Genomic DNA, 27,293 nt, shown 5'->3' with positions numbered 1-27,293 from the left:
GGGCAGGGCAGGGTCTGGAACCTGGGCACCTTGGTACTGCCAGGCTCGCTGTGCCACCCGGGAACCCTGGTAGTGCAAGCGGGGCTGGTTTAGCACAGTGGGCTAAACAGCTGGCTTGGATTGCAGAACAAGGCAACAATTGAACAAGGTTCAATTCAGCCACTCCGGACAGGAATGTGGCGACGAGGCGCTTTTCACAGTAACTTCATTGCAGCCAACTTGTGACAATAAACAATTATTATTATTAGAGCCCAAGGGTGGTAGTGGCAGGACGGTAGTGCCAGGGAGCCAAGGTGTCAGGGTTCAGGGTTCAGGCCCCGGGGAGGGGAGCATTACCAGGTGGAAGGGCGGGGGGTGAGGGAGGGTTCCTGGGGTCCTTCGTAAGGTCGGGTCGGGGAGAGAAGCTCCCAAATGGGATTGGGGGGGGGGGGTGAAAGATGGCGGCCGGCTCCATGGGGGATTTTGCTGCTGCTGAGCATCTCGGAAACTCCCCGCGGTCAAAAAAAGCAGCAAAGTGACGTTCGTTAGGGATGCAGCCATTAAATATCACCCCACCAAATACTGTACTACACCCCACTAAACACCCCACCAAATACTGTACTACACCCCACTAAACACCCCACCAAATACTGTACTACACCCCACTAAACACACCACCAAATACTGTACTACACCCCACCAAATACTGTACTACACCCCACTAAACACCCCACCAAATACTGTACTACACCCCACTAAACACCCCACCAAATACTGTACTACACCCCACTAAACACACCACCAAATACTGTACTACACCCCACTAAACACACCACCAAATACTGTACTACACCCCACTAAACACACCACCAAATACTGTAGTACACCCCACTAAACACCCACTAAACACCCCACCAAATACTGTACTACACCCCACTAAACACCCCACTAAACACCCCACTAAACACCCACTAAACACCCCACTAAACACCCACTAAACACCCCACCAAATACTGTACTACACCCCACTAAACACCCCACTAAACACCCCACTAAACACCCACTAAACACCCCACTAAACACCCGCTAAACACCCCACTAAACACCCCACTAAACACCCCACCAAATACTGTACTACACCGCACTAAACACCCCACTAAACACCCCACTAAACACCCACTAAACACCCGCTAAACACCCCACCAAACACCCCACTAAACACCCCACTAAACACCCCACTAAACACCCCACTAAACACCCCACCAAACACCCGCTAAACACCCGCTAAACACCCCACTAAACACCCCACTAAACACCCACTAAACACCCCACTAAACACCCACTAAACACCCCACTAAACACCCCACTAAACACCCCACTAAACACCCCACTAAACACCCACTAAACACCCCACTAAACACCCCACTAAACACCCCATTAAACACCCACTAAACACCCAGTAAACACCCCACTAAACACCCCACTAAACACCCCATTAAACACCCACTAAACACCAACTAAACACCCCACTAAACACCCCACTAAACACCCCATTAAACACCCCATTAAACACCCACTAAACACCCACTAAACACCCACTAAACACCCCACTAAACACCCCACTAAACACCCCACTAAACACCCACTAAACACCCCACTAAACACCCCACTAAACACCCACTAAACACCCCACTAAACACCCCACCAACACCCCACCAAACACCCGCTAAACACCCCACTAACACCCCACTAAACACCCCACTAAACACCCACTAAACACCCACTAAACACCCCACTAAACACCCCACTAAACACCCGCTAAACACCCGCTAAACACCCCACTAAACACCCAGTAAACACCCCACTAAACACCCCACTAAACACCCCATTAAACACCCACTAAACACCAACTAAACACCCCACTAAACACCCCACTAAACACCCCACTAAACACCCACTAAACACCCACTAAACACCCAACTAAACACCCGCCAAACACCCCACTAAACCCCCACTAAACACCCCACTAAACACCCCACTAAACACCCACTAAACACCCACTAAACACCCGCTAAACACCCGCTAAACACCCGCTAAACACCCCACTAAACACCCCACTAAACACCCACTAAACACCCCACTAAACACCCCACTAAACACCCGCTAAACACCCACTAAACACCCACTAAACACCCCACTAAACACCCACTAAACACCCACTAAACACCCCACTAAACACCCCACTAAACACCCACTAAACACCCACTAAAACACCCACTAAAACACCCCACTAAACACCCGCTAAACACCCCACTAAACACCCCACTAACACCCCACTAAACACCCCACTAAACACCCACTAAACACCCCACTAAACACCCCACTAAACACCCCACTAAACACCCCACTAAACACCCGCAAAACACCCACTAAACACCCCACTAAACCCCCACTAAACACCCGCTCAACACCCACTCAACACCCCACTCAACACCCCACTCAACACCCCACTCAACACCCCACTCAACACCCCGCTCAACACCCCGCTAAACACCCCGCTAAACACCCGCTAAACACCCACTAAACACCCCACTAAACACCCACTAAACACCCCACTAAACACCCACTAAACACCCACTGAACACCCCACTAAACACCCCACTAAACACCCCACTAAACACCCACTAAACACCCCACTAAACACCCCACTAAACACCCCACTAAACACCCCACTAAACACCCGCTAAACACCCCACTAAACACCCCACTAAACACCCCACTAAACACCCCACTAAACACCCCACTAAACACCCCGCTCAACACCCCGCTCAACACCCCGCTCAACACCCGCTAAACACCCCACTAAACACCCCACTAAACACCCGCTAAACACCCCACTAAACACCCCACTAAACACCCACTAAACACCCCACTAAACACCCCACTAAACACCCACTAAACACCCCACTAAACACCCCACTAAACACCCGCTAAACACCCCACTAAACACCCGCTAAACACCCCGCTAAACACCCACTAAACACCCCACTAAACACCCGCTAAACACCCGCTAAACACCCGCTAAACACCCGCTAAACACCCCACTAAACACCCCACTAAACACCCACTAAACACCCCACTAAACACCCGCTAAACACCCAACTCAACACCCACTCAACACCCCGCTCAACACCCCGCTCAAACACCCCGCTCAACACCCCGCTCAACACCCCGCTCAACACCCCGCTAAACACCCCACTAAACACCCCACTAAACACCCACTAAACACCCCACTAAACACCCGCTAAACACCCCACTAAACACCCACTAAACACCCCACTAAACACCCCACTAAACACCCCACTAAACACCCCACTAAACACCCGCTAAACACCCCACTAAACACCCGCTAAACACCCCGCTAAACACCCACTAAACACCCCACTAAACACCCGCTAAACACCCGCTAAACACCCGCTAAACACCCGCTAAACACCCCACTAAACACCCCACTAAACACCCACTAAACACCCCACTAAACACCCGCTAAACACCCCACTCAACACCCACTCAACACCCCACTCAACACCCCACTCAACACCCACTAAACACCCCACTAAACACCCCACTAAACACCCCACTAAACACCCCACTAAACACCCCACTAAACACCCGCTAAACACCCCACTAAACACCCCACTAAACACCCACTAAACACCCCACTAAACACCCCACTAAACACCCCACTAAACACCCCACTAAACACCCCACTAAACACCCGCTAAACACCCCACTAAACACCCGCTAAACACCCCGCTAAACACCCACTAAACACCCCACTAAACACCCGCTAAACACCCGCTAAACACCCGCTAAACACCCGCTAAACACCCCACTAAACACCCCACTAAACACCCCACTAAACACCCACTAAACACCCCACTAAACACCCGCTAAACACCCGCTAAACACCCCACTCAACACCCACTCAACACCCCACTCAACACCCCACTCAACACCCCACTCAACACCCACTAAACACCCCACTAAACACCCCACTAAACACCCCACTAAACACCCCACTAAACACCCACTAAACACCCCACTAAACATCCCACTAAACACCCGCTAAACACCCGCTAAACACCCCCTAAACACCCCCTAAACACCCCACTAAACACCCCACTAAACACCCCACTAAACACCCCACTAAACACCCACTAAACACCCCACTAAACACCCACCAAACACCCACTCAACACCCCTACCATCCCCCCGGGGTGAATGTTAATTGATTTTAAGCCTCAATTACATCCTGCTATCATGGTCTGACCCTCAGGTTGCCAATTCTCATTGACGAATTTCTGGAGATTTCATTAAGGAACCAACATTAGCGAACAGCCTTGCCCCAAGGCCCCCACCATCCCCCATCATCCCCCAGCCAATCAGAATGCAGACCGAATCTCTGACATCGTGTGCTTGTCTCTCAACCTTTTTATCACCAATCCCAATAGTTGCAAAACAATGCAACTAATTTGTTCAAATAATAGTAATGCAAATGCTTTCAATGCTCCATTAGAGTTTCTTTCCTCCTGGATATTGATGGGTGTATCTCGGCGATTAATCTGTAATTTAGGGAAATTCCAGGCCATTCCTGGTGTGTTGGCTTTGTTCAGCCTCTGCATCAGGGATACAAGGGTTTGAGTGGAGATAGACGGTGTGGTGATATGCATCACTGTCGATACAGAAGGGGTTAATGTAAGTACACATAGACTAGCTAGACACTAGAGGGAGCACCAGAGACATGACAGACAAGACACTCAACCAATAGGTCAGTAAGATAGGACACGACCAATGGGCATTCACGATACACACAGAAGTGACACCACCACAGGGGGGCATTACACCAACCCACATACAAAGGACACAGCACACATGATCTTCCTCTTTCCAGTGGAGACTCTCAGTGAGTACAGACACAGGGTTGATCACACCCACCACGTGGATTGTAGCAGACTGGTTTGTCAGTCTGAGTAGCTATAGAAGGATTAACAGTAGTGGCGAACCCGAGTAGGAGAATTGTAAATAGTTCAATAAACGTGTTGAAGTTATCTCCACGTTTGAACCTTCCTTTGTCAGAGTGAACATCAAGGAAGCCGCTTATGCTACGCCAAGAGCCTAACAAGACATGGTACCACAGTTGAGTGACTGTTTCAATCCATATAGTTACAACTCAGCAAGCAGTGACAACCAGCAACAACAACCAGGCAAGACGATGTTCGAGATTCCGGTTCTGCAGCGGCTCAGGTACCAGGGCAATCTCAGTGAAAACTGGCGTTGGTTCAGGCAGAGATTCGAGATCTACCTGGCAGCGTCTGACCTAGATGGCGTGGCGGATGCAGAGAAAATAAAGCTTCTACTCACCATCGCGAGTCCAGAAGCAGCTGAAATCTTCCAGACCTTCAAATGCTCAAAGGGGCAAAACCAGAGCGATTTCCAGGCAGTCCTGGACAAATTCCAAGAATTCTGTGAGGAGAATACAAGAAGAAAATGGTAAAAGAAGCACCAAAACTCACCACGAGGTAGGCTTGCAGATGAAATCTGCAGTTTTGAATTGCAGCCATCTTGGTAAAGGTGCTGCACATGCACAGTGGAGAAAAAGGCCCCCAGTAAAGGAACAGCGATCTGAGCATGCTCAGTCGCTTCCTGTGACCTACGTCACATGCGTCATGATGTCAGAGGCCCCAGACCACGCCCACTTAAAGGGGAAATGTCCAAAAACACGGAAAAAATTTTAAAGCCGTAAAACCTGATTCTTTCACCTGGAATGACAGCACAATGCCTGAAATTCAACCAGCACTAACCTCCGCAGAACCCTGCAACAAGCAGTTAGCACCGCCCAAAGAGATGATACAGTCCTTGAATACTATGACACCGACCTTTATTTCTTCTTTGGACATCACGAGCCCAATGCCAGCTCCGACACAAACAGTGATGATATGGTCCTAGAAGACTACGACACAGACAAAGCTTTCACCTTGGGAGGCTACCCCAGTACCAAATCCAAACCCCAACTAGACGTGTTGTACATTCAAGACCTGCGGCCTGACACCAAGAGACAGACAGCGGTACAAGCCCACAGAGAGCGGCCTGCTGCCACACCGAGAGTGGTCCACGCACCACAAAGGGTCCCAGCCTCTACACAGGAAGCGATGAAAGACTCCACAGCGAGACAACTGCACATCTCCACACAAGAAGTGACTCGAGTGACACAAGCCTCCACAGCGAGCTCGTGGACAGACTCCATGATAGAAGCAATGCAAGATTCCAAAGCGCAGTCCTTGCATGAACAAGACCATGAGGGTCTAGCAAACTCCTCTGACCAACCAGCAGCAGACGATGCAAGTCTGCCACGCTCAAGTGAACAACAGAAAGACTATGACAGTCTACCACGCTCCCGTGAACAGCAAGGCGACTATGACAGTCTACCCACATTGTTTGAGGCACCAGAAGACTCTGACAGTCTACCCAGCCCAAGTGAACAACAAGAAGCTACTGAGGCTCCACCCACTGTATGTGAGACAAGTGACGACAGCATCCCACTTCCCATACAATGGGCAAAATTCTCCGACCCCCAGCAGGGTCGGAGAATCGCCTGGGGCCGCCTAAAATCCCGCCCCCGCCGTGGCAGAGATTCTCCGCCACCCGGGAAGTGGCGGTGGCAGGAATCTCGCCACTCCGATCGGAGAAGCCCTGCGGTGATTCTCCGGCCCGGATGGGCCGAAGTCCCGCCGCTGGGAGACCTCTCCCGCCGCCGAGGTTTAAACCACCTCGGAAACGGCGGGATCAGCGGCGCGAGCGGGCCCCCGGGGTCCTGGGGGGGGCGGGGGGGTGATCGAACCCCGGGGGGGTGCCCCCACGGTGGCCTGGCCAGCGATCAGGGCCCCCCACTCAGACTCCGGGCCAGTACCCTGGCTGCACTATTTTCCTCCGCGGCCGCCACGGCCTCCGCCATGGCGGAAGCGGAAGAGAACCCCACATCGTGCATGCACCGGCAGTGATGTCAGCGGCCAGCTGCTGCTGACGTCGCTGCCGGCGCATGCACGGACCGGCGAAAGCCTTTTGGCCAGCCCCGCTGCCGGGGGCGCCGGTTTTTTGCGCCGGTCTTCTGGTGGCAACCGCTCCAGCGCGGGGCTGGCCCCCAAAGGTGGGGAGAATTCCCCACCTTTAGATAGATAGAGAAATACAGCACAGAACAGGCCCTTCGGCCCACGATGTTGCGCCGAACTTTTGTCCTAGGTTAATCATAGAATTTTGGACAATTTATCATGGCCAATCCACCCAACCTGCACATCTTTGGACTGTGGGAGGAAACCGGAGCACCCGGAGGAAGCCCACGCAGACACGGGGAGGATGTGCAGACTCCACACAGACAGCGACCCAAGTCGGAATCGAACTTGGGACCCTTTGGGAAGGCCCGACCCCTGAGTGGTTGGCGCCACCCCCCTACTCCGGGACCCTCCGTCACGCCGGGTAGGGGAGAATGCCGCCCAAGATGTGCAATGTGACAGACCTCAGCTAGTGTGTACAGAGGCACTCGACCATCACAGTGAGGCCACTGGTGACTTCGGCGACGCCACGTTACTTCAAACCTCATTGGCTCGAGACTCTCCACAAACAAATGCATTCCTGAATGTTTTGACTCCGACGTGGAGCATCAAGAAATCTCAGCTGACTCCAGTGAACCTGCAACGGCTCCAGACAGGGAGCATCGACAAACCAACACTGACTCAGGTGAAACAGACCAGGGGCGGAATTCTCCGACCCCCTGCAGGGTCGGCGAATCGCCCGGGGCCTTCGTAAATCCCGCCCCCACCGTGGCCGGAATTCTCCGCCACCCGGGAATCGGTGGGGGTGGGAATCGCGCCCCGCCGGTCGGCAGACTGCCTGCGGCTATTCTCCAGCCCACGATGGGCCGAAGTCCCGCTGCTGTCAGGCCTCTGCCGCCGACGTGGTTTAAACCACCTCTGTGCCGGCAGGAGCAGGGGCGCGAGCGGGTCCCCGGGGTCCTGGTGGTGATCTGACCCTGGGAGGGGTGCCCCCAGGGTGGCCTAGCCCACGATCGGGGCCCACCGATCAGCAGGCGGGCCTGTGCCATGGGAGCTCTCTTTTTATTCCGCCGGCGCCACGGCCTCCACCATGGTGGAGGTGGAAGAGACCCCCCTACCGCGCATGCGCCGGTGGTGACATCAGCGGCCGCTGACGCTCCGGCGCATGCGCGGACTCACGCCGACCGGCGAAGGCCTTTCGGCCAGCCCCGACGTCAGTTGGCGGGTGCCAAAGGCCGTTGGTGCCAGTCGGCGAAGTGGGAGCCACTCCGGCGCGGGCCTAGCCCCTAAAGGTTCGGAGAATTCCGCACCTTTGGGGAGGCCCGACGCCGGAGTAGTTGGCGCCACTCCGCTACGCCGGGACCCCCCGGCCCGCCGGGTAGGGGAGAATACCGCCCCAGACTCCAGATGGGGAGCAACCAAACGGCAAAGCTGATTCATGTAAGCCGGACTTGACTCCAGACGTGGAGCGCCACAAACTGAGTGAAGGCACGCTCAAGGTGACAGCAGATGCCACAAAGCACGCTGACACGAGTAACTGTGTGACGGACTCGCATTAGCCACAAAGTGCGGTCCTTGAGCGCAGCAAACACAACAATAGAACCATCCAACACAACATCACAACCTATAAAAACCATATCAAAGACAACGACACGGCGTGTACCAAAGGCAAATAGCGACAGCAAGCACGACAAAGATTACACCAATGGAACTACGACTAGTACGACATGGTACAACTCTGCCCATGAGGGACACTGTTACTGCTCAGCTCAGTACAATGGCAGACCATGGCAGGACGATGAATCTTCCCAATTCACGTGTGCTGCACTACCAACAGGCAACCTGGCTTTCAGGCCAGATGCCATCCAACATCGCTTTCACAAACATCGGAAGAAAAAAAGACTCCAAATCAGACAACAAAGTGATTTGACCACTTCTTGGTTCCTTACGTACAGGGACACTGACGGCGTTCACAAGGACATGCCACCATCAAAATCACCAAATCACAAACCCAACAAGAAAAACATTCGACCGTGATAATTGATGGGTTTTGGACTCACACATATAATTTGGACTTATTGTTTAGTGATCACTGTTATCGTGACTTGTACAGAGCATTACTTATCTACCTGTTTTTATTTGTTCAATTTTCTTTAACAGTGTACAGAAAATATGTAACATGAAAAAAGGGGGATGTGGTGATATGCATCACTGTGGATACACAAGGGGTTAATGTAAATACACCTAGACTAGCTAGACACTAGAGGGAGCACCAGAGACATGACACACAGACATTCAACCAATAGGTCAGTAAGATAGGACATGACCAATGGGCATTCACGATACGCACAGAGGTGACACCACCACAGGAGGGCATTGCACCAACCCATATATAAATCACACAGCACACATGATCTTCCTCTTTCCAGTGGAGACACTCAGTGAGTACAGACACTGGGTTGATTGAACATCACACCCACCACATGGATTGTAGCAGACTGGTTTGTCTGTCTGAGTAGCTATAGAAGGATTAACAGTCGTGGCGAATCCGAGTAGGAGAATTGTAAATAGTTCAATAAACGTGTTGAAGTTATCGCCATGTCTGAACCTTCCTTTGTCAGCGTGAACATCAAGGAAGCTGTTATGCTACGCCAAGAGCCTAACAAGACAGACCGTGATCGGCCTGAGGAAGGGTCCGAGTGGGATAGACGGTGATCAGCCTGAGGAAGGGTCCGAGTGGGATAGACGGTGATCAGCCTGAGGAAGGGTCCGAGTGGGATAGACGGTGATCGGTCTGAGGAAGGGTCCGAGTGGGATAGACGATGATCGGCCTGAGGAAGGGTCCGAGTGGGATAGACGGTGATCGGCCTGAGGAAGGGTCCGAGTGGGATAGACGGTGATCAGCCTGAGGAAGGGTCCGAGTGGGATAGACGGTGATCGGCCTGAGGAAGGGTCCGAGTGGAGATAGACGGTGATCGGCCTGAGGAAGGGTCCGAGTGGGATAGACGGTGATCAGCCTGAAGAAGGGTCTCAGTGGGATAGACGGTGATCGGCCTGAGGAAGGGTCCGAGTGGGATAGACGGTGATCGGCCTGAGGAAGGGTCCGAGTGGGATAGACGGTGATCGGCCTGAGGAAGGGTCCGAGTGGGATAGACGGTGATCGGCCTGAGGAAGGGTCCGAGTGGAGATAGACGGTGATCGGCCTGAGGAAGGGTCCGAGTGGGATAGACGGTGATCGGCCTGAGGAAGGGTCCGAGTGGGATAGACGGTGATCGACCTGAGGAAGGGTCCGAGTGGGATAGACGGTGATCGGCCTGAGGAAGGGTCCGAGTGGGATAGACGGTGATCGGCCTGAGGAAGGGTCCGAGTGGGATAGACGGTGATCAGCCTGAGGAAGGGTCCGAGTGGGATAGACGGTGATCGGCCTGAGGAAGGGTCCGAGTGGAGATAGACGGTGATTGGCCTGAGGAAGGGTCCGAGTGGGATAGACGGTGATCGGCCTGAGGAAGGGTCCGAGTGGGATAGACGGTGATCAGCCTGAGGAAGGGTCTCAGTGGGATAGACGGTGATTGGCCTGAGGAAGGGTCCGAGTGGGATAGACGGTGATCAGCCTGAGGAAGGGTCCGAGTGGGATAGACGGTGATTGGCCTGAGGAAGGGTCCGAGTGGAGATAGACGGTGATCGGCCTGAGGAAGGGTCCGAGTGGGATAGACGGTGATCAGCCTGAGGAAGGGTCCGAGTGGGATAGACGGTGATCAGCCTGAGGAAGGGTCCGAGTGGGATAGACGGTGATCGGTCTGAGGAAGGGTCCGAGTGGGATAGACGATGATCGGCCTGAGGAAGGGTCCGAGTGGGATAGACGGTGATCGGCCTGAGGAAGGGTCCGAGTGGGATAGACGGTGATCAGCCTGAGGAAGGGTCCGAGTGGGATAGACGGTGATCGGCCTGAGGAAGGGTCCGAGTGGAGATAGACGGTGATCGGCCTGAGGAAGGGTCCGAGTGGGATAGACGGTGATCGGCCTGAGGAAGGGTCCGAGTGGGATAGACGGTGATCGGCCTGAGGAAGGGTCCGAGTGGGATAGACGGTGATCGGCCTGAGGAAGGGTCCGAGTGGGATAGACGGTGATCGGCCTGAGGAAGGGTCCGAGTGGAGATAGACGGTGATCGGCCTGAGGAAGGGTCCGAGTGGGATAGACGGTGATCGGCCTGAGGAAGGGTCCGAGTGGGATAGACGGTGATCGACCTGAGGAAGGGTCCGAGTGGGATAGACGGTGATCGGCCTGAGGAAGGGTCCGAGTGGGATAGACGGTGATCGGCCTGAGGAAGGGTCCGAGTGGGATAGACGGTGATCAGCCTGAGGAAGGGTCCGAGTGGGATAGACGGTGATCGGCCTGAGGAAGGGTCCGAGTGGAGATAGACGGTGATTGGCCTGAGGAAGGGTCCGAGTGGGATAGACGGTGATCGGCCTGAGGAAGGGTCCGAGTGGGATAGACGGTGATCAGCCTGAGGAAGGGTCTCAGTGGGATAGACGGTGATCGGCCTGAGGAAGGGTCCGAGTGGGATAGACGGTGATCAGCCTGAGGAAGGGTCCGAGTGGAGATAGACGGTGATCGGCCTGAGGAAGGGTCCGAGTGGGATAGACGGTGATCAGCCTGAGGAAGGGTCCGAGTGGGATAGACGGTGATTGGCCTGAGGAAGGGTCCGAGTGGAGATAGACGGTGATCGGCCTGAGGAAGGGTCCGAGTGGGATAGACGGTGATCGGCCTGAGGAAGGGTCCGAGTGGGATAGACGGTGATCGGCCTGAGGAAGGGTCCGAGTGGAGATAGACGGTGATCGGCCTGAGGAAGGGTCCAAGTGGGATAGACGGTGATCGGCCTGAGGAAGGGTCCGAGTGGGATAGACGGTGATCGACCTGAGGAAGGGTCCGAGTGGAGATAGACGGTGATCGGCCTGAGGAAGGGTCCGAGTGGAGAGAGACGGTGATCGGCCTGAGGAAGGGTCCGAGTGGGATAGACGGTGATCAGCCTGAGGAAGGGTCCGAGTGGGATAGACGGTGATCGGCCTGAGGAAGGGTCCGAGTGGGATAGACGGTGATCAGCCTGAGGAAGGGTCCGAGTGGGATAGACGGTGATCGGCCTGAGGAAGGGTCTCAGTGGGATAGACGGTGATCGACCTGAGGAAGGGTCCGAGTGGAGATAGACGGTGATCGGCCTGAGGAAGGGTCCGAGTGGAGAGAGACGGTGATCGGCCTGAGGAAGGGTCCGAGTGGGATAGACGGTGATCAGCCTGAGGAAGGGTCCGAGTGGGATAGACGGTGATCAGCCTGAGGAAGGGTCCGAGTGGAGAGAGACGGTGATCGGCCTGAGGAAGGGTCTCAGTGGGATAGACGGTGATCGGCCTGAGGAAGGGTCCGAGTGGGATAGACGGTGATCAGCCTGAGGAAGGGTCCGAGTGGGATAGACGGTGATCGGCCTGAGGAAGGGTCTCAGTGGGATAGACGGTGATCGGCCTGAGGAAGGGTCCGAGTGGGATAGACGGTGATCGGCCTGAGGAAGGGTCCGAGTGGGATAGACGGTGATCGGCCTGAGGAAGGGTCCGAGTGGGATAGACGGTGATCGGCCTGAGGGAGGGTCTCAGTGGGATAGACGGTGATCGGCCTGAGGAAGGGTCCGAGTGGGATAGACGGTGATCGGCCTGAGGAAGGGTCCGAGTGGAGATAGACGGTGATCGGCCTGAGGAAGGGTCCGAGTGGGATAGACGGTGATCAGCCTGAGGAAGGGTCCGAGTGGAGAGAGACGGTGATCGGCCTGAGGAAGGGTCCGAGTGGGATAGACGGTGATCGGCCTGAGGAAGGGTCCGAGTGGAGATAGACGGTGATCGGCCTGAGGAAGGGTCCGAGTGGGATAGACGGTGATCGGCCTGAGGAAGGGTCCGAGTGGGATAGACGGTGATCAGCCTGAGGAAGGGTCCGAGTGGGATAGACGGTGATCGGCCTGAGGAAGGGTCCGAGTGGGATAGACGGTGATCGGCCTGAGGAAGGGTCCGAGTGGGATAGACGGTGATCGGCCTGAGGAAGGGTCCGAGTGGGATAGACGGTGATCGGCCTGAGGAAGGGTCCGAGTGGGATAGACGGTGATCGGCCTGAGGAAGGGTCCGAGTGGAGATAGACGGTGATCGGCCTGAGGAAGGGTCTCAGTGGGATAGACGGTGATCAGCCTGAGGAAGGGTCCGAGTGGAGATAGACGGTGATCGGCCTGAGGAAGGGTCCGAGTGGGATAGACGGTGATCGGCCTGAGGAAGGGTCTGAGTGGAGATAGACGGTGATCGGCCTGAGGAAGGGTCCGAGTGGGATAGACGGTGATCAGCCTGAGGAAGGGTCCGAGTGGGATAGACGGTGATCGGCCTGAGGAAGGGTCCGAGTGGGATAGACGGTGATCAGCCTGAGGAAGGGTCTCAGTGGGATAGACGGTGATCAGCCTGAGGAAGGGTCCGAGTGGGATAGACGGTGATCGGCCTGAGGGAGGGTCTCAGTGGAGATAGACGGTGATCAGCCTGAGGAAGGGTCTCAGTGGGATAGACGGTGATCGGCCTGAGGAAGGGTCTCAGTGGAGATAGACGGTGATCAGCCTGAGGAAGGGTCCGAGTGGGATAGACGGTGATCGGCCTGAGGAAGGGTCCGAGTGGAGAGAGACGGTGATCGGCCTGAGGAAGGGTCTCAGTGGGATAGACGGTGATCGGCCTGAGGAAGGGTCTCAGTGGGATAGACGGTGATCAGCCTGAGGAAGGGTCCGAGTGGGATAGACGGTGATCGGCCTGAGGAAGGGTCCGAGTGGAGATAGACGGTGATCGGCCTGAGGAAGGGTCTCAGTGGGATAGACGGTGATCAGCCTGAGGAAGGGTACGAGTGGAGAGAGACGGTGATCGGCCTGAGGAAGGGTCAGAGTGGGATAGACGGTGATCGGCCTGAGGAAGGGTCTCAGTGGGATAGACGGTGATCGGCCTGAGGAAGGGTCCGAGTGGGATAGACGGTGATCGACCTGAGGAAGGGTCCGAGTGGGATAGACGGTGATCGGCCTGAGGAAGGGTCTCAGTGGGATAGACGGTGATCGGCCTGAGGAAGGGTCCGAGTGGGATAGACGGTGATCGGCCTGAGGAAGGGTCCGAGTGGGATAGACGGTGATCCGCCTGAGGAAGGGTCCGAGTGGGATAGACGGTGATCGGCCTGAGGAAGGGTCCGAGTGGGATAGACGGTGATCAGCCTGAGGAAGGGTCTCAGTGGGATAGACGGTGATCAGCCTGAGGAAGGGTCTCAGTGGGATAGACGGTGATCGGCCTGAGGAAGGGTCTCAGTGGGATAGACGGTGATCGGCCTGAGGAAGGGTCCGAGTGGGATAGACGGTGATCGGCCTGAGGAAGGGTCCGAGTGGGATAGACGGTGATCGGCCTGAGGAAGGGTCCGAGTGGGATAGACGGTGATCGACCTGAGGAAGGGTCCGAGTGGGATAGACGGTGATCGGCCTGAGGAAGGGTCCGAGTGGGATAGACGGTGATCGACCTGAGGAAGGGTCCGAGTGGGATAGACGGTGATCGGCCTGAGGAAGGGTCCGAGTGGAGATAGACGGTGATCAGCCTGAGGAAGGGTCTCAGTGGGATAGACGGTGATCGGCCTGAGGAAGGGTCCGAGTGGGATAGACGGTGATCGGCCTGAGGAAGGGTCCGAGTGGGATAGACGGTGATCGGCCTGAGGAAGGGTCCGAGTGGGATAGACGGTGATCGGCCTGAGGAAGGGTCCGAGTGGGATAGACGGTGATCGGCCTGAGGAAGGGTCCGAGTGGGATAGACGGTGATCAGCCTGAGGTAGGGTCCGAGTGGGATAGACGGTGATCGGCCTGAGGAAGGGTCCGAGTGGAGATAGACGGTGATCGGCCTGAGGAAGGGTCCGAGTGGGATAGACGGTGATCGGCCTGAGGAAGGGTCCGAGTGGAGATAGACGGTGATCAGCCTGAGGAAGGGTCTCAGTGGGATAGACGGTGATCGGCCTGAGGAAGGGTCCGAGTGGGATAGACGGTGATCAGCCTGAGGAAGGGTCCGAGTGGGATAGACGGTGATCGGCCTGAGGAAGGGTCCGGGTGGAGATAGACGGTGATCGGCCTGAGGAAGGGTCCGAGTGGGATAGACGGTGATCAGCCTGAGGAAGGGTTTGATTGGAGATAGACGGTGATCGGCCTGAGGAAGGGTCCGAGTGGAGATAGACGGTGATCGGCCTGAGGAAGGGTCTGAGTGGAGATAGACGGTGATCGGCCTGAGGAAGGGTCCGAGTGGGATAGACGGTGATCAGCCTGAGGAAGGGTCCGAGTGGGATAGACGGTGATCGGCCTGAGGAAGGGTCCGAGTGGGATAGACGGTGATCAGCCTGAGGAAGGGTCCGAGTGGGATAGACGGTGATCAGCCTGAGGAAGGGTCCGAGTGGAGATAGACGGTGATCGGCCTGAGGAAGGGTCCGAGTGGGATAGACGGTGATCAGCCTGAGGAAGGGTCCGGGTGGAGATAGACGGTGATCAGCCTGAGGAAGGGTTTGATTGGAGATAGACGGTGATCAGCCTGAGGAAGGGTCCGAGTGGGATAGACGGTGATCGGCCTGAGGAAGGGTTTGATTGGAGATAGACGGTGATCAGCCTGAGGAAGGGTCCGAGTGGGATAGACGGTGATCGGCCAGGGCATCGCTTGTTAATCATTGCTCCACTCCTTCAGGCCTTACCATTGAACCAGTGCTTGGTGCAATCAAAAGCTCGGTCACCGACAGTACAGAATATTTCCTGTCTTCAGTTTTAAATGTCTTTTAAAGGTGATGAATAGAAAGGAATAAAGTGGGAGGTGAGTTAATCTCTGCGCTGGGTGTGGTGGCTGCCACAGTTAAATGCTGCCTTCCTGTCTCAGCTTTCAGCTCAGGTCCCTCCTCTCCATCGATTAGGAGGGAAAGTTATTGATTGTTGACTCCTCACCACCTTGTCACATGACTCATCCGCCTGCTCCTGGTCACCTCGCCTGTCACAGAGAATGGTACAACACAGAAGCAGGCCATTCGGCTCAGCTGACCAGATGGAGGGTTTGCGACGTGGAGCGGAGCCATTTCATTTCATTTCATGAATGCTGCTGTTTATCACCTATCTGAGCCGCGTCCCTATTGGCCGAGCCTGCTATTCCTCTTGCCCTCATTTGGTTATCCAGCTTCCCTTTAAATGTATTTATTCGATTACTTATTCCTTCACAGATTGTGGGGGTCGCTGGCTAGACCAGTATTTATTGCCCTTCCCTAGTTGCCATTGAGAAGGTGGTGGTGAGTTGTCTTCTTGCGCTGCTACAGTCTCTAAGGTGTAAATACATCCACTGTGCTGTTAGGGAGGGAATTCCAAGATTTTGTCCCCAGCGACATTGAAGGAACGGCCGATGTTTTTCCAAGTCGGGGTGGTGAGTGACTTGGAGAGAAATCTCCAGGTGGTGGGGTTCCCAGGACTCTGCTGCTCTTGGCCATCTAGATGGTTGTGGTCGTGGGTTTAGAAGGAGCTGTCTGAGGAGCCTTGGTGAGTTACTGCGGTGCATCTTGTAGATGGTACACACGGCTGCCACTGTTTAACGGTGGTGGAAGGGGTGAATGTATCTGGGAGCGGGAACTATTAAGCGGGGCTGCTTTGTCCTGGATGGTGTTAAGTTTCTTGAGTGTTATTGGAGCTGCGCTCATCCAGGCAAGTGGAGAGTATTCCGTTACACTCCTGACTTGTGCCGTGTGGATGGTGGACCGGCTTTGGGGAGTCCGGAGGTGAGTCACTCATGACTCTATGACCTTCAGTGCCCTCAAATCAAAAAATAGTATCAACGTTCTGTTGCCTTCCTTCATGGATTGCCCTTAGTGCCCCTCCCCACTACTGCTACCACCCCCCCTACACACACACCCACACACACACACACACACACACTAACGGGTAGTTACAGGCCAGTGTGTCTAACATCAGCGGCAGGGAAATTATTGGAAATATATCTGAGGGAGTGAAGTATGCCCCTCTTGGGAAGGCAAGGATTAATCAGGCGTGTAGGTGGATAGATGAGGGCAGTGTGGTTGATGTAGTCTACATAGACCTCATTTAGGCTTTTGACAAAGTCCCACAAGGGAGACTGATCAAGAAGATAAGAGCCGATGGGCTCCTGGGCAATTGGGAAAATTGGATCTGAAATTGGCTTTGTGGCAAGCGGCAGAGGTTGAAGGTATTTTTCGGGACTGGGAGTCTGTTTCCAGCGGCGATCCGCAGGGATCGGTGCTGGGTCTCCCACTCTTTACACTGAACATTAATGATCTAGACATGAACGTGGGGAGAATGATCAGTAGGTTCTCAGGTAACACAAACATTGTGTTAACTATCGAGAAGGAAAACCTGAGAAGACGATATAGACGGGCTGGTTAGGTGGGCAAGCCAAGCGAATGGACAATGAACAGTAGGACATGGGGCCCAGAGGGATCCTGGGGGGGCATGTCCATAAACCCCTGAAGTCAGCAGGGCAGGTAGATAAGGTGGTTCAGAAAGTATGTGGGATACTTGCCTTTCTGATGTACAGAATGTAAGTATAGGGAGGTTATGATGGAGCTGTATAAAATGCTCACTGGGCCACAGCTGGAGTATTGGATACAGTCCTGGTCAGCACACTATAGGAAGGAAGTGATTGGGGGGGGGGGGGGGGGGGGGGGGGGTCAGCTGGGGTTGTTTCACTTGGAGCAGAAAGGCTGAGGGGGCCTCATTGAGGTGGACTCAAGTATGAGGAACATAGAGAAGGTAGATAGCAAGGAACTTTTTCCCTTAGTAGAGGGGTCAATAATCAGGGGACGTGGATTTAAGGTAAGGAGCAGCAGATTTAGACGGGATTTGAGGAAAAATGTTTTCACCCAGAGATGGTGGGAATCTGGAACTCGTTGCCTGAAAGGGAGGTGGAGGCAGGAACCCTCACAACATTGAAGAAGCATCAAGATGAACTCTTGAAACGCCATAGCATGCACGTCCGTGGACCTGGGAAATGGGATTAGGATAGGTGCTTGATGGCTGGCACAGACAGGATGGGATGAAGGGCCCCTTTCTGTGCTGCAAAACTTTATGGGCGCGATTCTCCAGCCTCGTTATACTCTCGCTTGAACAAAACGGGGTCGGTGAATAGTGGGAGAGGCAGAAAACGAGAACCGCACAGTTTGTGATGGAACCGGCTCGCTCCCGGAGGAGAAATCGGGATCTCGACGAATCTTAGGAATGGTCTCCTGGGCGCCATTGTTGCGAGCTGGCTGGGGTTGGCTGAGCAAGGGCTGCTCGACCTTGTTAGCGGGGGGTTGGCGAGCGCGGTGCCGGGCGAATCGGCCGGTGAGCGCGGTGCCGGCGAATCGGCCGGTGAGCGCGGTGCCGGGCGAATCGGCCGGTGAGCGTGGTGCCGGCGAATCGGCTGGCGAGCCTTCATTTGCGGCTGAAGCCTGTGAGGCCTCATTAAGTGGACCAATTAATGTTGAACTGCGTTGCTGGCCTCGCTGGGCCGAACACCGGGAAGCTCGCGGCAATTCCTGCTCGCTACCACACTTAGAAAACTTTCTGGAGAATCGCGCCCGATAACTATGTGACTCTCACTTGGCATCAACACCTTCAGATCCTTCCCTCTGCAGAATGGGTGCAAGTCTGACCCTCGGCTATGGCTCCTCCGAATCTCAATCAGACACGCTAACTTCTCTTTTGCTGTCAAACTAAATGGGAATACCGCGCTTTCCAAAATCAATCAGCTTCCACCCGACTGTATTCAGTATCTGGAATCGCAGCCCAAAGGTGATTGACAGTCTATGGACCCCTGACTATATATCTTCCAGGCTATGACTGTAGCATTGTTTCTCTCAGGCCTTCACTGCGAGGAAATAGCTCGGAGAGTGGAAATTTATTTGGTGCATATGCAGAAATAACAAGCAGCTTTACTGATCCTCCAACCACTCGTCTCTGACCTCCTTAGGATCCAGTTTGACACCAACTTCCTGCCGTATTCAGAAAGAATTGGAACGTGTGTTCCCAAACCCTGGGACATCTCAAAGCATCTTCACAGCCAATCAAGTTGCTTTGAACTGCGAACACTGTTGTGAGGTAGGGAAGCGCAGCAGGTAACCTGTGCACAGCAAACTCCCACAAATAGCAAATGATATTAAGGGCGAGAAAGTCTCGCTGCTCTGAATAACCTTGGTTAACAGGTAAGATTGGTTAGGACAAGGGGGAGAACTCCTCTCCTCGAGCTCAAATGGAGCTGCAGGATCTCTCACGTCTGCCTGAAGAGGCAGACAAAACCTTGGGTTAAAGTCTCATCGATAGACAGCACCTCTGACAGTGCCGCACTCCCTCAGTCACACAAGAGTGTCAGCCTCGAGTATGTCTTCGGTGAGACTTGAACGCACAGCCCTTGGACTCTGAGATGACAGAATGTTCCCCGCTGAGCCATGCCCGACACTTTGCAAACTCATCCATCGATTTAGGAGGGACCCCACATTCACAAGGAAGCATTTGCCCAGATTATTTTCCGCCTGATTATAAAATAACATGCATCACCGCCTCACCGAATGTTAATACCATGACTACAATTTGGGGGGGTGAGGGATAGAGGATAGAGTCATGATAAAAGGGGCAGAAACATGTCCCTTCTTTATGTCCATGGCCCTACCTTATAGGGAAAGCAGGAGCCATTCTGTCGACAGCGTAATCCCAAAGCAGAAAGGTGTTGCCGCTAGTGCTGATTGAGGGGGAAGCATTGGACCGGGATTAGCTCGGGAATGGCCAGAGCAGGCTGACAGGCTGGAGGATGGCTCTTCAGTTTTTTACTGATGTGGTGCTTTCTTCACGGTCAAGAATCCCAGGCTGCTCCGCAGAAGCATCGTCAAATATCACTGGACACCGAGCCTCGCAAGAGAGACACTGGGGCAGGTGGGCAAAGAGGTCAGGAAATACTTACAGGAGCAGAGAGAGAGGCTGAGAGGTTTACGGAGGAAGTTCCAGAGCTTCGGGCCCAGGCTGCTGCAGGTATGGGCCCCTCCTCCACCCAGTGTGGGACAATGGAAATGGGGAGATGTGCCAGAGACGCGATTGGGGGAGCACCGATCTTGCAAGAGGATACAGAGCGAGAAAGAACAATGCTCTCAAGCCCGGCCCGATGTGGTGGTATGATTAGCATAGCTGCCTGCCATTGGTACAGAACACCGGCTTACAATTGGCCCTGGTCGGTCATGTGCCTCTCGACCGGCTGGTTGAGACCAGTCATGTGACGGCTCTCCTGATTGGTCGAGAGGCTGAGTTAACCCCGCCTCCAGGGCGGGGTATAAATACCCAGTACTCCCGGCGGTCGTCCTTATACTGTAATCGACCGCAGGGCTAACATCTAGCTGATTAAAGCCATACTTTTGTCCAGCAACTCGTCTCGCGTTCAATTGATGGTACATCACCCGACTCATTCACAGCTTGGCTGGAGCGTGGCCGGATAGGCAGAGGCCTGACAGGGCAGATGTACACTCCGCCAAGTCAAACAACCAACTGCATTCAAAATAACATATAAAACAAAAACCCAGCCTGTCAAAACCTGATAAATGTTCTCATTTGTCAAGAACTTTTTTTTTTGTGTGCTCGAATCAGGATTATAGCTGAAACAGACACTTTCAACCCATAAGATAAAGGAGCTAATTTGCAAATCCGTGCACTGCATACCAATCAATCATCCATTTAGCAACACAATTAAACACACAAAAACAAAATCCTCAAGTAATCAGTCATCTCAAAACAGATATTTTACTCAGATCTTTATATTTTTCTTCGTGACCAGGCTGCAGTGATCTGTTTACCATAAACACGGCTGGAGCAAGATGGAGGCCCACATAAAACAGGGGTCCACACAAAATGGTGACCGACAATTAAGCCCTCAGCTCTAGAGTGCTCCACACATCAGGGTGAATTTAATGGAGGTGACGAGGGCCTTGTCCAGCGGCTGGAGAGCCTGCAAGAGCCCCGTGTCGCCTCTTTATTCGGAAGATCCAGCATTTCATGTGCCACTCAGGCAATTAACTAGACAGGGAAGGGTCCTCCCCGGGAAATACCCCAGGGCAGAATTCACCATCCAACCTGGTCACTGACCTCCAGTCCATGGACTGAGACAAAGGGGGGGGGGGTTCTCGATGTTCTCGGTCTCCACCCACAACCCCCAACTCCCCGCTCAACATTTCACCGACACCTTACCCATAGAATCATCGAATTCACTGTGCAGGAGGCCATTCAGCCCATCGAGTCTGCATCGGCCCTTGGAAAGAACATTTAAGCCCATGCGCCTCCACCCTGTCCCCGTAATCCAGCAACCCCACCCAACCCCTTTGGACACTAAGGGCAACTTATCACGGCCAATCCACCTAACCTGCGCACCTTTGGACTGTGGAAGGAAACCGGAGCACCCGGAGGAAACCCACGCAGACAAGGGGAGAAAGTGCAAACTTCACACAGATCCACATAGACAGTCACCCGAGGTCGGAATCAAACCCAGGTCCCTGGCGCTGTGAAGCAGCAATGCTAACCCCTGTGCTGCCTTTTCTCAGCATACCCCACACCTGTTGATCTCCACCTCTTGTCACTTCACAGGTGTTTGTGACTGGCAGCAGTGAAGGATTCCAGAAGCACTTGTTCAGCGGACCGCCCACCCCCTCCCTCTGAAGCAGTTACGCAGACGTGCAGACTCCCAAACAGGATGGATTCTGGAAAGGGGATGTTCCCACAGGGAATGGACACAGGAATCCTGAGAAGTTATCCACAAATTAAGAGTTAAATACCATTTGCAAGACAGAAGGAACGATATGATGCTTGGACAGCCAATATAGGCCCTTTTACAAATGTAGTCGCTGTCACAATGTAGAACCACAGAAGCAAATTTACACACAGCAAGATCCCACAAAGAGCAATGCGAGAACGACCAGATAATCTGTTTCTGAGACACAGGGAAGATTTCCCTGTTCTTGTTCAGATACTGCCATGGGATCTCAATACGTTCACACAGCGAGGGAGGATGGGGCCTCTGGTTATGGGCTAGTCTCAGCCCAAAAGATAGGAAATAGTCCACGAAAGAGAATGGGATAAATATTGGGAAGGTGAATATAAACAGATTTAAGAAACTCTTCTGATGTAGAACATAGAACATAGAAAATACAGCACAGAACAGGCCCTTCGGCCCACGATGTTGTGCCGATCTTTTGTCCTAAATTAAGAACAAATCAATCTACACCCCATCATCCTACCATGTACCTATCCAATAGCCGCTTGAAGGTCTCTAATGTTTCCCACTCAACTACTTCCCCAGGCAGTGCATTCCATGCCCCCACTACTCTCTGGGTAAAGAACCTACCTCTGACATCCCCCCTATATCTTCCACCATTCACCTTAAATTAAGTCCCCTTGTAATGGTTTGTTCCACCCGGGGAAATAGTCTCTGACTGTCTACTCTATCTATTCCCTGATCATCTTATAAACCTCTATCAATTTCGTTCTATGTTCTATATTGAGGGCATTTAAAAATTTATTGGATAAGCATATGGATGATAAGGGCATAGTGTAGGTTAGATGGCCTTTAGATTTTTTTCCATGTCGGTGCAACATCGAGGGCCGAAGGGCCTGTACTGCGCTGTATCGTTCTATGTTCTATGTTCTAATTCGCCCCTCATCCTTCTCCGTTCTAATGAGAAAAGGCCTAGCACCCTCAACCTTTCCTCGCATCTATCTATCTATCTGTCTGTCTGTACTACACAGGGGCTGGTTTAGCTCACTCAGCTAAATCGCTGGCTTTTAAAGCAGGCCAACAGCACAGTTCGATTCCCGTACCAGCCTCCCCGGACAGGCGCCGGAATGTGGCGATAGGGGCTTTTCGCAGTAACTTCATTGAAGTCTACTCATGACAATAAGCGATTTTCTTTTCATTTCTATCTATCTATCTATTTATCTCTCTATCTATGTATCTCTCTATCTATCTAACAATTCACTTATTCATCAATTTGTCTATCTATTTATCTATCTATCTATCTGTCTATCTATACACGTTTATATATTACTATCAATCTGTTTATCTCTCTATCTCTCTATCTATAATACTATATATCTATCTATATATATATCTATCTATCTTACCATCTGCCAATCTATCTATATTACTATCGAGCTATCAATCTATCTATCTATATTAATATCTATCTTATTATCTATCTATTTATCTATGTATCAATCTATCAATCTACCTATCTACCTATCTATCTAACAAAGAACAAAGAAAAATTACAGCACAGGAACAGGCCCTCAGTATCTTCTCCAGAAGCTTCCGTACCACAGACGTCAGGCTCACCGGTCTATAATTACCTGGATTATCCCCTAACGTGAACCCCTCTCTCTGTTCGTTCTCTCGCTCTGATGCTGACTAGCGTACTCTATAATTCTGCCATCTTTCCTTTTGGTTTCAAATTGCCGATGTGTTGATATTTTCCGCAGGTGGAACTTCCGGGGCGTGATGGGAATGAGGGCGACGGTACAACAATGGAGGGGGGGGGGGGGGGGGGAATGTATCAGGTGAGGTTTGCTTGTGTTAGAAAGGGAGACTAGTGACATTTATTCTCTTCCTAATAACTATTTGGGGACCATTTTGAGTCAGCTGATCCAGTATAAGTGGACTGGTTGTGGATAGATTAATTCACCAATCCCACTGACACAGGTGGCTCCTGGCTGCCATCTTAGGCAGGGTCCTGGTCTGAGACAGGCACGAACCACCTGGAATGAGCTCAATGGGCTGAATGGTGTCTCTCACTGTGATACAGCCACAACAGGAAACCTGAATCAAGAATGAATTAATGAATCAAAGACAATGAAGTGCTTAAAAGGGAAAGGGAAGTTTACTCAGGAAGCAAGCGAATTCCAGGATATGGAGAAAATGTAGGAAATTGTGACAAAAAGCTGAATTGTGACTAAAAAACTAAATTGATGGAGGGACCAAAAGTTATTTCAATTCGTAGAATAGTTGGTTCGATGGGCTGAATGGCTGATTTGATGGTCTGAATGGCCGGTACGGTGGGCTGAATGGCTGGTTTGATGGGCTGAATGGTCGGTTCGATGGGTTGAATGGCTGGTTCGATGGGCTGAATGGCTTGTTTGATGCACTGAATGGCCGGTTCGGTGGGCTGAATGGCTGGTTCAATGGACTGAATGGCCGGTTTTATGGGCTGAATGGCTTGTTTGATGCACTGAATGGCCGGTTCGGTGGGCTGAATGGCTGGTTCGATGGGCTGAATGGCTGGTTTGATGGGCTGAATGGCCGGTTCGTTGGGCTGAATGGCTGGTTCGTTGGGCTGAATGGCTGGTTCGATGGGCTGAATGGTTGGTTCGGTGGGCTGAATGGCTGGTTCGATGGGCTGGATGGCCGGTTCGTTGGGCTGAATGGCTGGTTCGATGGGCTGAATGGCCGGTTCGTTGGGCTGAATGGCTGGTTTGATGGGCTGAATGGTCGGTTCGATGGACTGAATGGCTGGTTTGATGGGCTGAATGGCCGGTTCGATGGGCTGAATGGCTGGTTTGATGGGCTGAATGGTCGGTTCGATGGACTGAATGGCTGGTTTGATGGGCTGAATGGTCGGTTCGATGGACTGAATGGCTGGTTTGATGGGCTGAATGGCCGGTTCGATGGGCTGAATGGCTGGTTCAATGGGCTGAATGGCCGGTTTGATGAGCTGAATGGCCGGTTCGATGGGCTGAATGGCCGGTTCGATGGGCTGAATGGCCGGTTCGATGGGCTGAATGGCTGGTTCGATGTGCTGAATGGTTGGTTCAATGGGCTGAATGGTTGGCTGAACGACGGGTTCCATTAGTCAAATGGCAGTTTTGATGGGTCAAATGGTGGGCTCAATGGACTGAACGGCAGATTCCATAGCCGGAAAGGTGGGCTCATGGAATCACATAGTCCGGAGGCCATTGGACACCATGATGAGTTCAAAGGGGGCAGAATGATGGGTTTGCTGGGCTGAATGGTCGGTCAGCGGTCCTATATCTGCACACTGCACGGACTTGCAGAGCTGGGAAATGATTCATTGCCTCACCTGCAGCAATGCGACTTTACTGCCTTCTTAAATAATTAAAAACTATATACATATTATTATTGGAAACATTTTTGAAAGCAGCAACATGTGTTAAACACTCACTTCCCACTGGGCACTCACTATAGCGGAGGCAATTCTGATTACAGCCGTTGATAAGACAGATTGGCTCCCCTGGCCAGAGGAAATACTTTCTTTTTTTTTTAATTGATACCTTTTCACCATCAATGGCCTGTTGCCAACTCTCGCTACCATCTGAAAGGGGATGAATTATAATGCAGAGAGATCAAGCAGCGAATGCGTAAACCTATCTCGTCACTCCTGAGACAGCTCTGAAACCATCCACCGCCGATAATAAATTAAACCCCAGGCTGATACATCTTCCCTAACTGTAGAGTCTTTAACCATGTGTTAGTTTAAAATTTAATGGGAGCAATAGATCACAGAGTATGGACGCTGCTGTGTTAAGTGGAAACCATCTCTAGCAGAAGTCCCCAGGCAGCTATTTTAACGCAGCCCTCAGCGAGTGTAGCACAGAACAACTCATTAAGGACAGTATCTTGTTTTTCGTCTGTACTGGCAATATAATTTATAATTTAAAATGATCAAGGATGAAATCTTAATTACAAATCCAATTAAGCTGTATTCCACCGCATTCCTTCAAAATTCACTTTGAAGGCAGGAAGATTTTTTTTTAACGTTTTCAGCATCCGTTTAGAAATATCCACGTGCTTGAGCTAAAATCAGAACTTTCTTTCACGATTTGTGATTTCCATTAAAACTGCAACGTTCGAGACCGCAGTGCTTTACAGCCAACCAGGTGTAGTCACTGCTGTAACACAGGAAACATGGACAGACAATTTGTGCACAGCAAGCTCCCACAGACAGTAATGACTGGATAATCTGTTTTCTTAGAGCTGCTGGATGAGGGATGAATAACCCCAACGGAGGGTCACAGTTCAACGCCTCACCCAAAGGATGGAAACTCCGAGAGTTCTGCATTCCGACAGTGCGGCATTCCGACAATGCGGCATTCCGACAGTGCGGCAATCCGACAGTGCGGCATTCCGACAGTGCGGCATTCCGACAGTGCAGTATTCCGACAGTGCAGCATTCCGACAGTGCGGCATTCCAAAAATGCAGTATTCCGACAGTGCGGCATTCCGACAGTGCAGTATTCCGACAGTGCAGTATTCCGACAGTGCTGCATTCTGACAGTGCGGCATTCCGACAGTGCGGCATTCCACCAGCGCGGAATTTCGACAGTGCGGCACTCTGATACTGCTGCATCCTGACAGTGCAGTATTCCGACAGTGCAGCATTCCAACAGTGCAGCATTCCGACAGTGTGGCATTCCGACAGTGCGGCATTCCGACAATGTGGCATTCCGACAATGCAGCATTCCGACAGTGCAGTATTCCGACAGTGCGGCATTCCGACAGTGCGGCATTCCGACAATGCAGTATTCCGACAGTGCGGCATTCCGACAGTGCCGTATTCCGACAGTGCAGTATTCCGACAGTGCAGCATTCCGACAGTGCGGCATTCCACCAGCGCGGAATTTCGACAGTGCGGCACTCTGATACTGCTGCATCCTGACAGTGCAGTATTCCGACAGTGCGGCATTCCGACAGTGCGGCATTCCGACAGTGCTGCATTCCACCAGCGTGGAATTTCGACAGTGCGGCATTCCGACAGTGCAGAATTTTGACAGTGCAGCATTCCGACAGTGCGGCATTCCACCAGCGCGGAATTTTGACAGTGCAGCATTCCGACAGTGCAGCAATCTGAAAGTGCGGCATTCCGACAGTGCGGCATTCCACCAGTGTGGAATTTCGACAGTGGTGGTTTCCGACAGTGCGGCATTCTGACAGTGCGGCAATCTGAAAGTGCGGCATTCCATCAGTGCAGCACTCCACCAGTGCATCATTCCACCAGTGCTGCATTCCGCCAATGCAGCAATCCACCAATGCAGCAATCCACCAATGCAGCATTCCACCAGTGCGGGATTCCATCAGTGCAGCATTCCACCAATGCAGCATTCCACTAGTGC

General features: G+C 52.8%; 1 protein-coding gene across 4 annotated transcripts in view; it reads right to left on the bottom strand.

Annotated features, from left to right (window-relative positions):
- Positions 1 to 27,293, bottom strand: part of raly (RALY heterogeneous nuclear ribonucleoprotein) — a 153,183-nt gene that overhangs the window by 49,376 nt on the left and 76,514 nt on the right. For 3 of the 4 annotated variants that reach the window (XM_038803732.1, XM_038803733.1, XM_038803734.1), the window contains exon 1: positions 5,404 to 5,457. The exons of the other annotated variant lie outside the window; for it this stretch is intronic. In XM_038803732.1, the coding sequence (XP_038659660.1) occupies positions 5,404 to 5,406 (3 nt within the window). In that variant the 5' untranslated portion in view covers positions 5,407 to 5,457. Of the gene's footprint in view, positions 1 to 5,403; positions 5,458 to 27,293 lie in introns of those variants that run through there. 4 annotated transcript variants of the gene reach the window in all.

This window comes from Scyliorhinus canicula, chromosome 7, assembly GCF_902713615.1.
Source record: "Scyliorhinus canicula chromosome 7, sScyCan1.1, whole genome shotgun sequence".
NCBI classification, from domain to species: domain Eukaryota; kingdom Metazoa; phylum Chordata; class Chondrichthyes; order Carcharhiniformes; family Scyliorhinidae; genus Scyliorhinus; species Scyliorhinus canicula.
The sequence above is the reverse complement of the archived record's forward strand: the minus strand, read 5'-3'. Positions and strand labels throughout refer to the sequence as shown.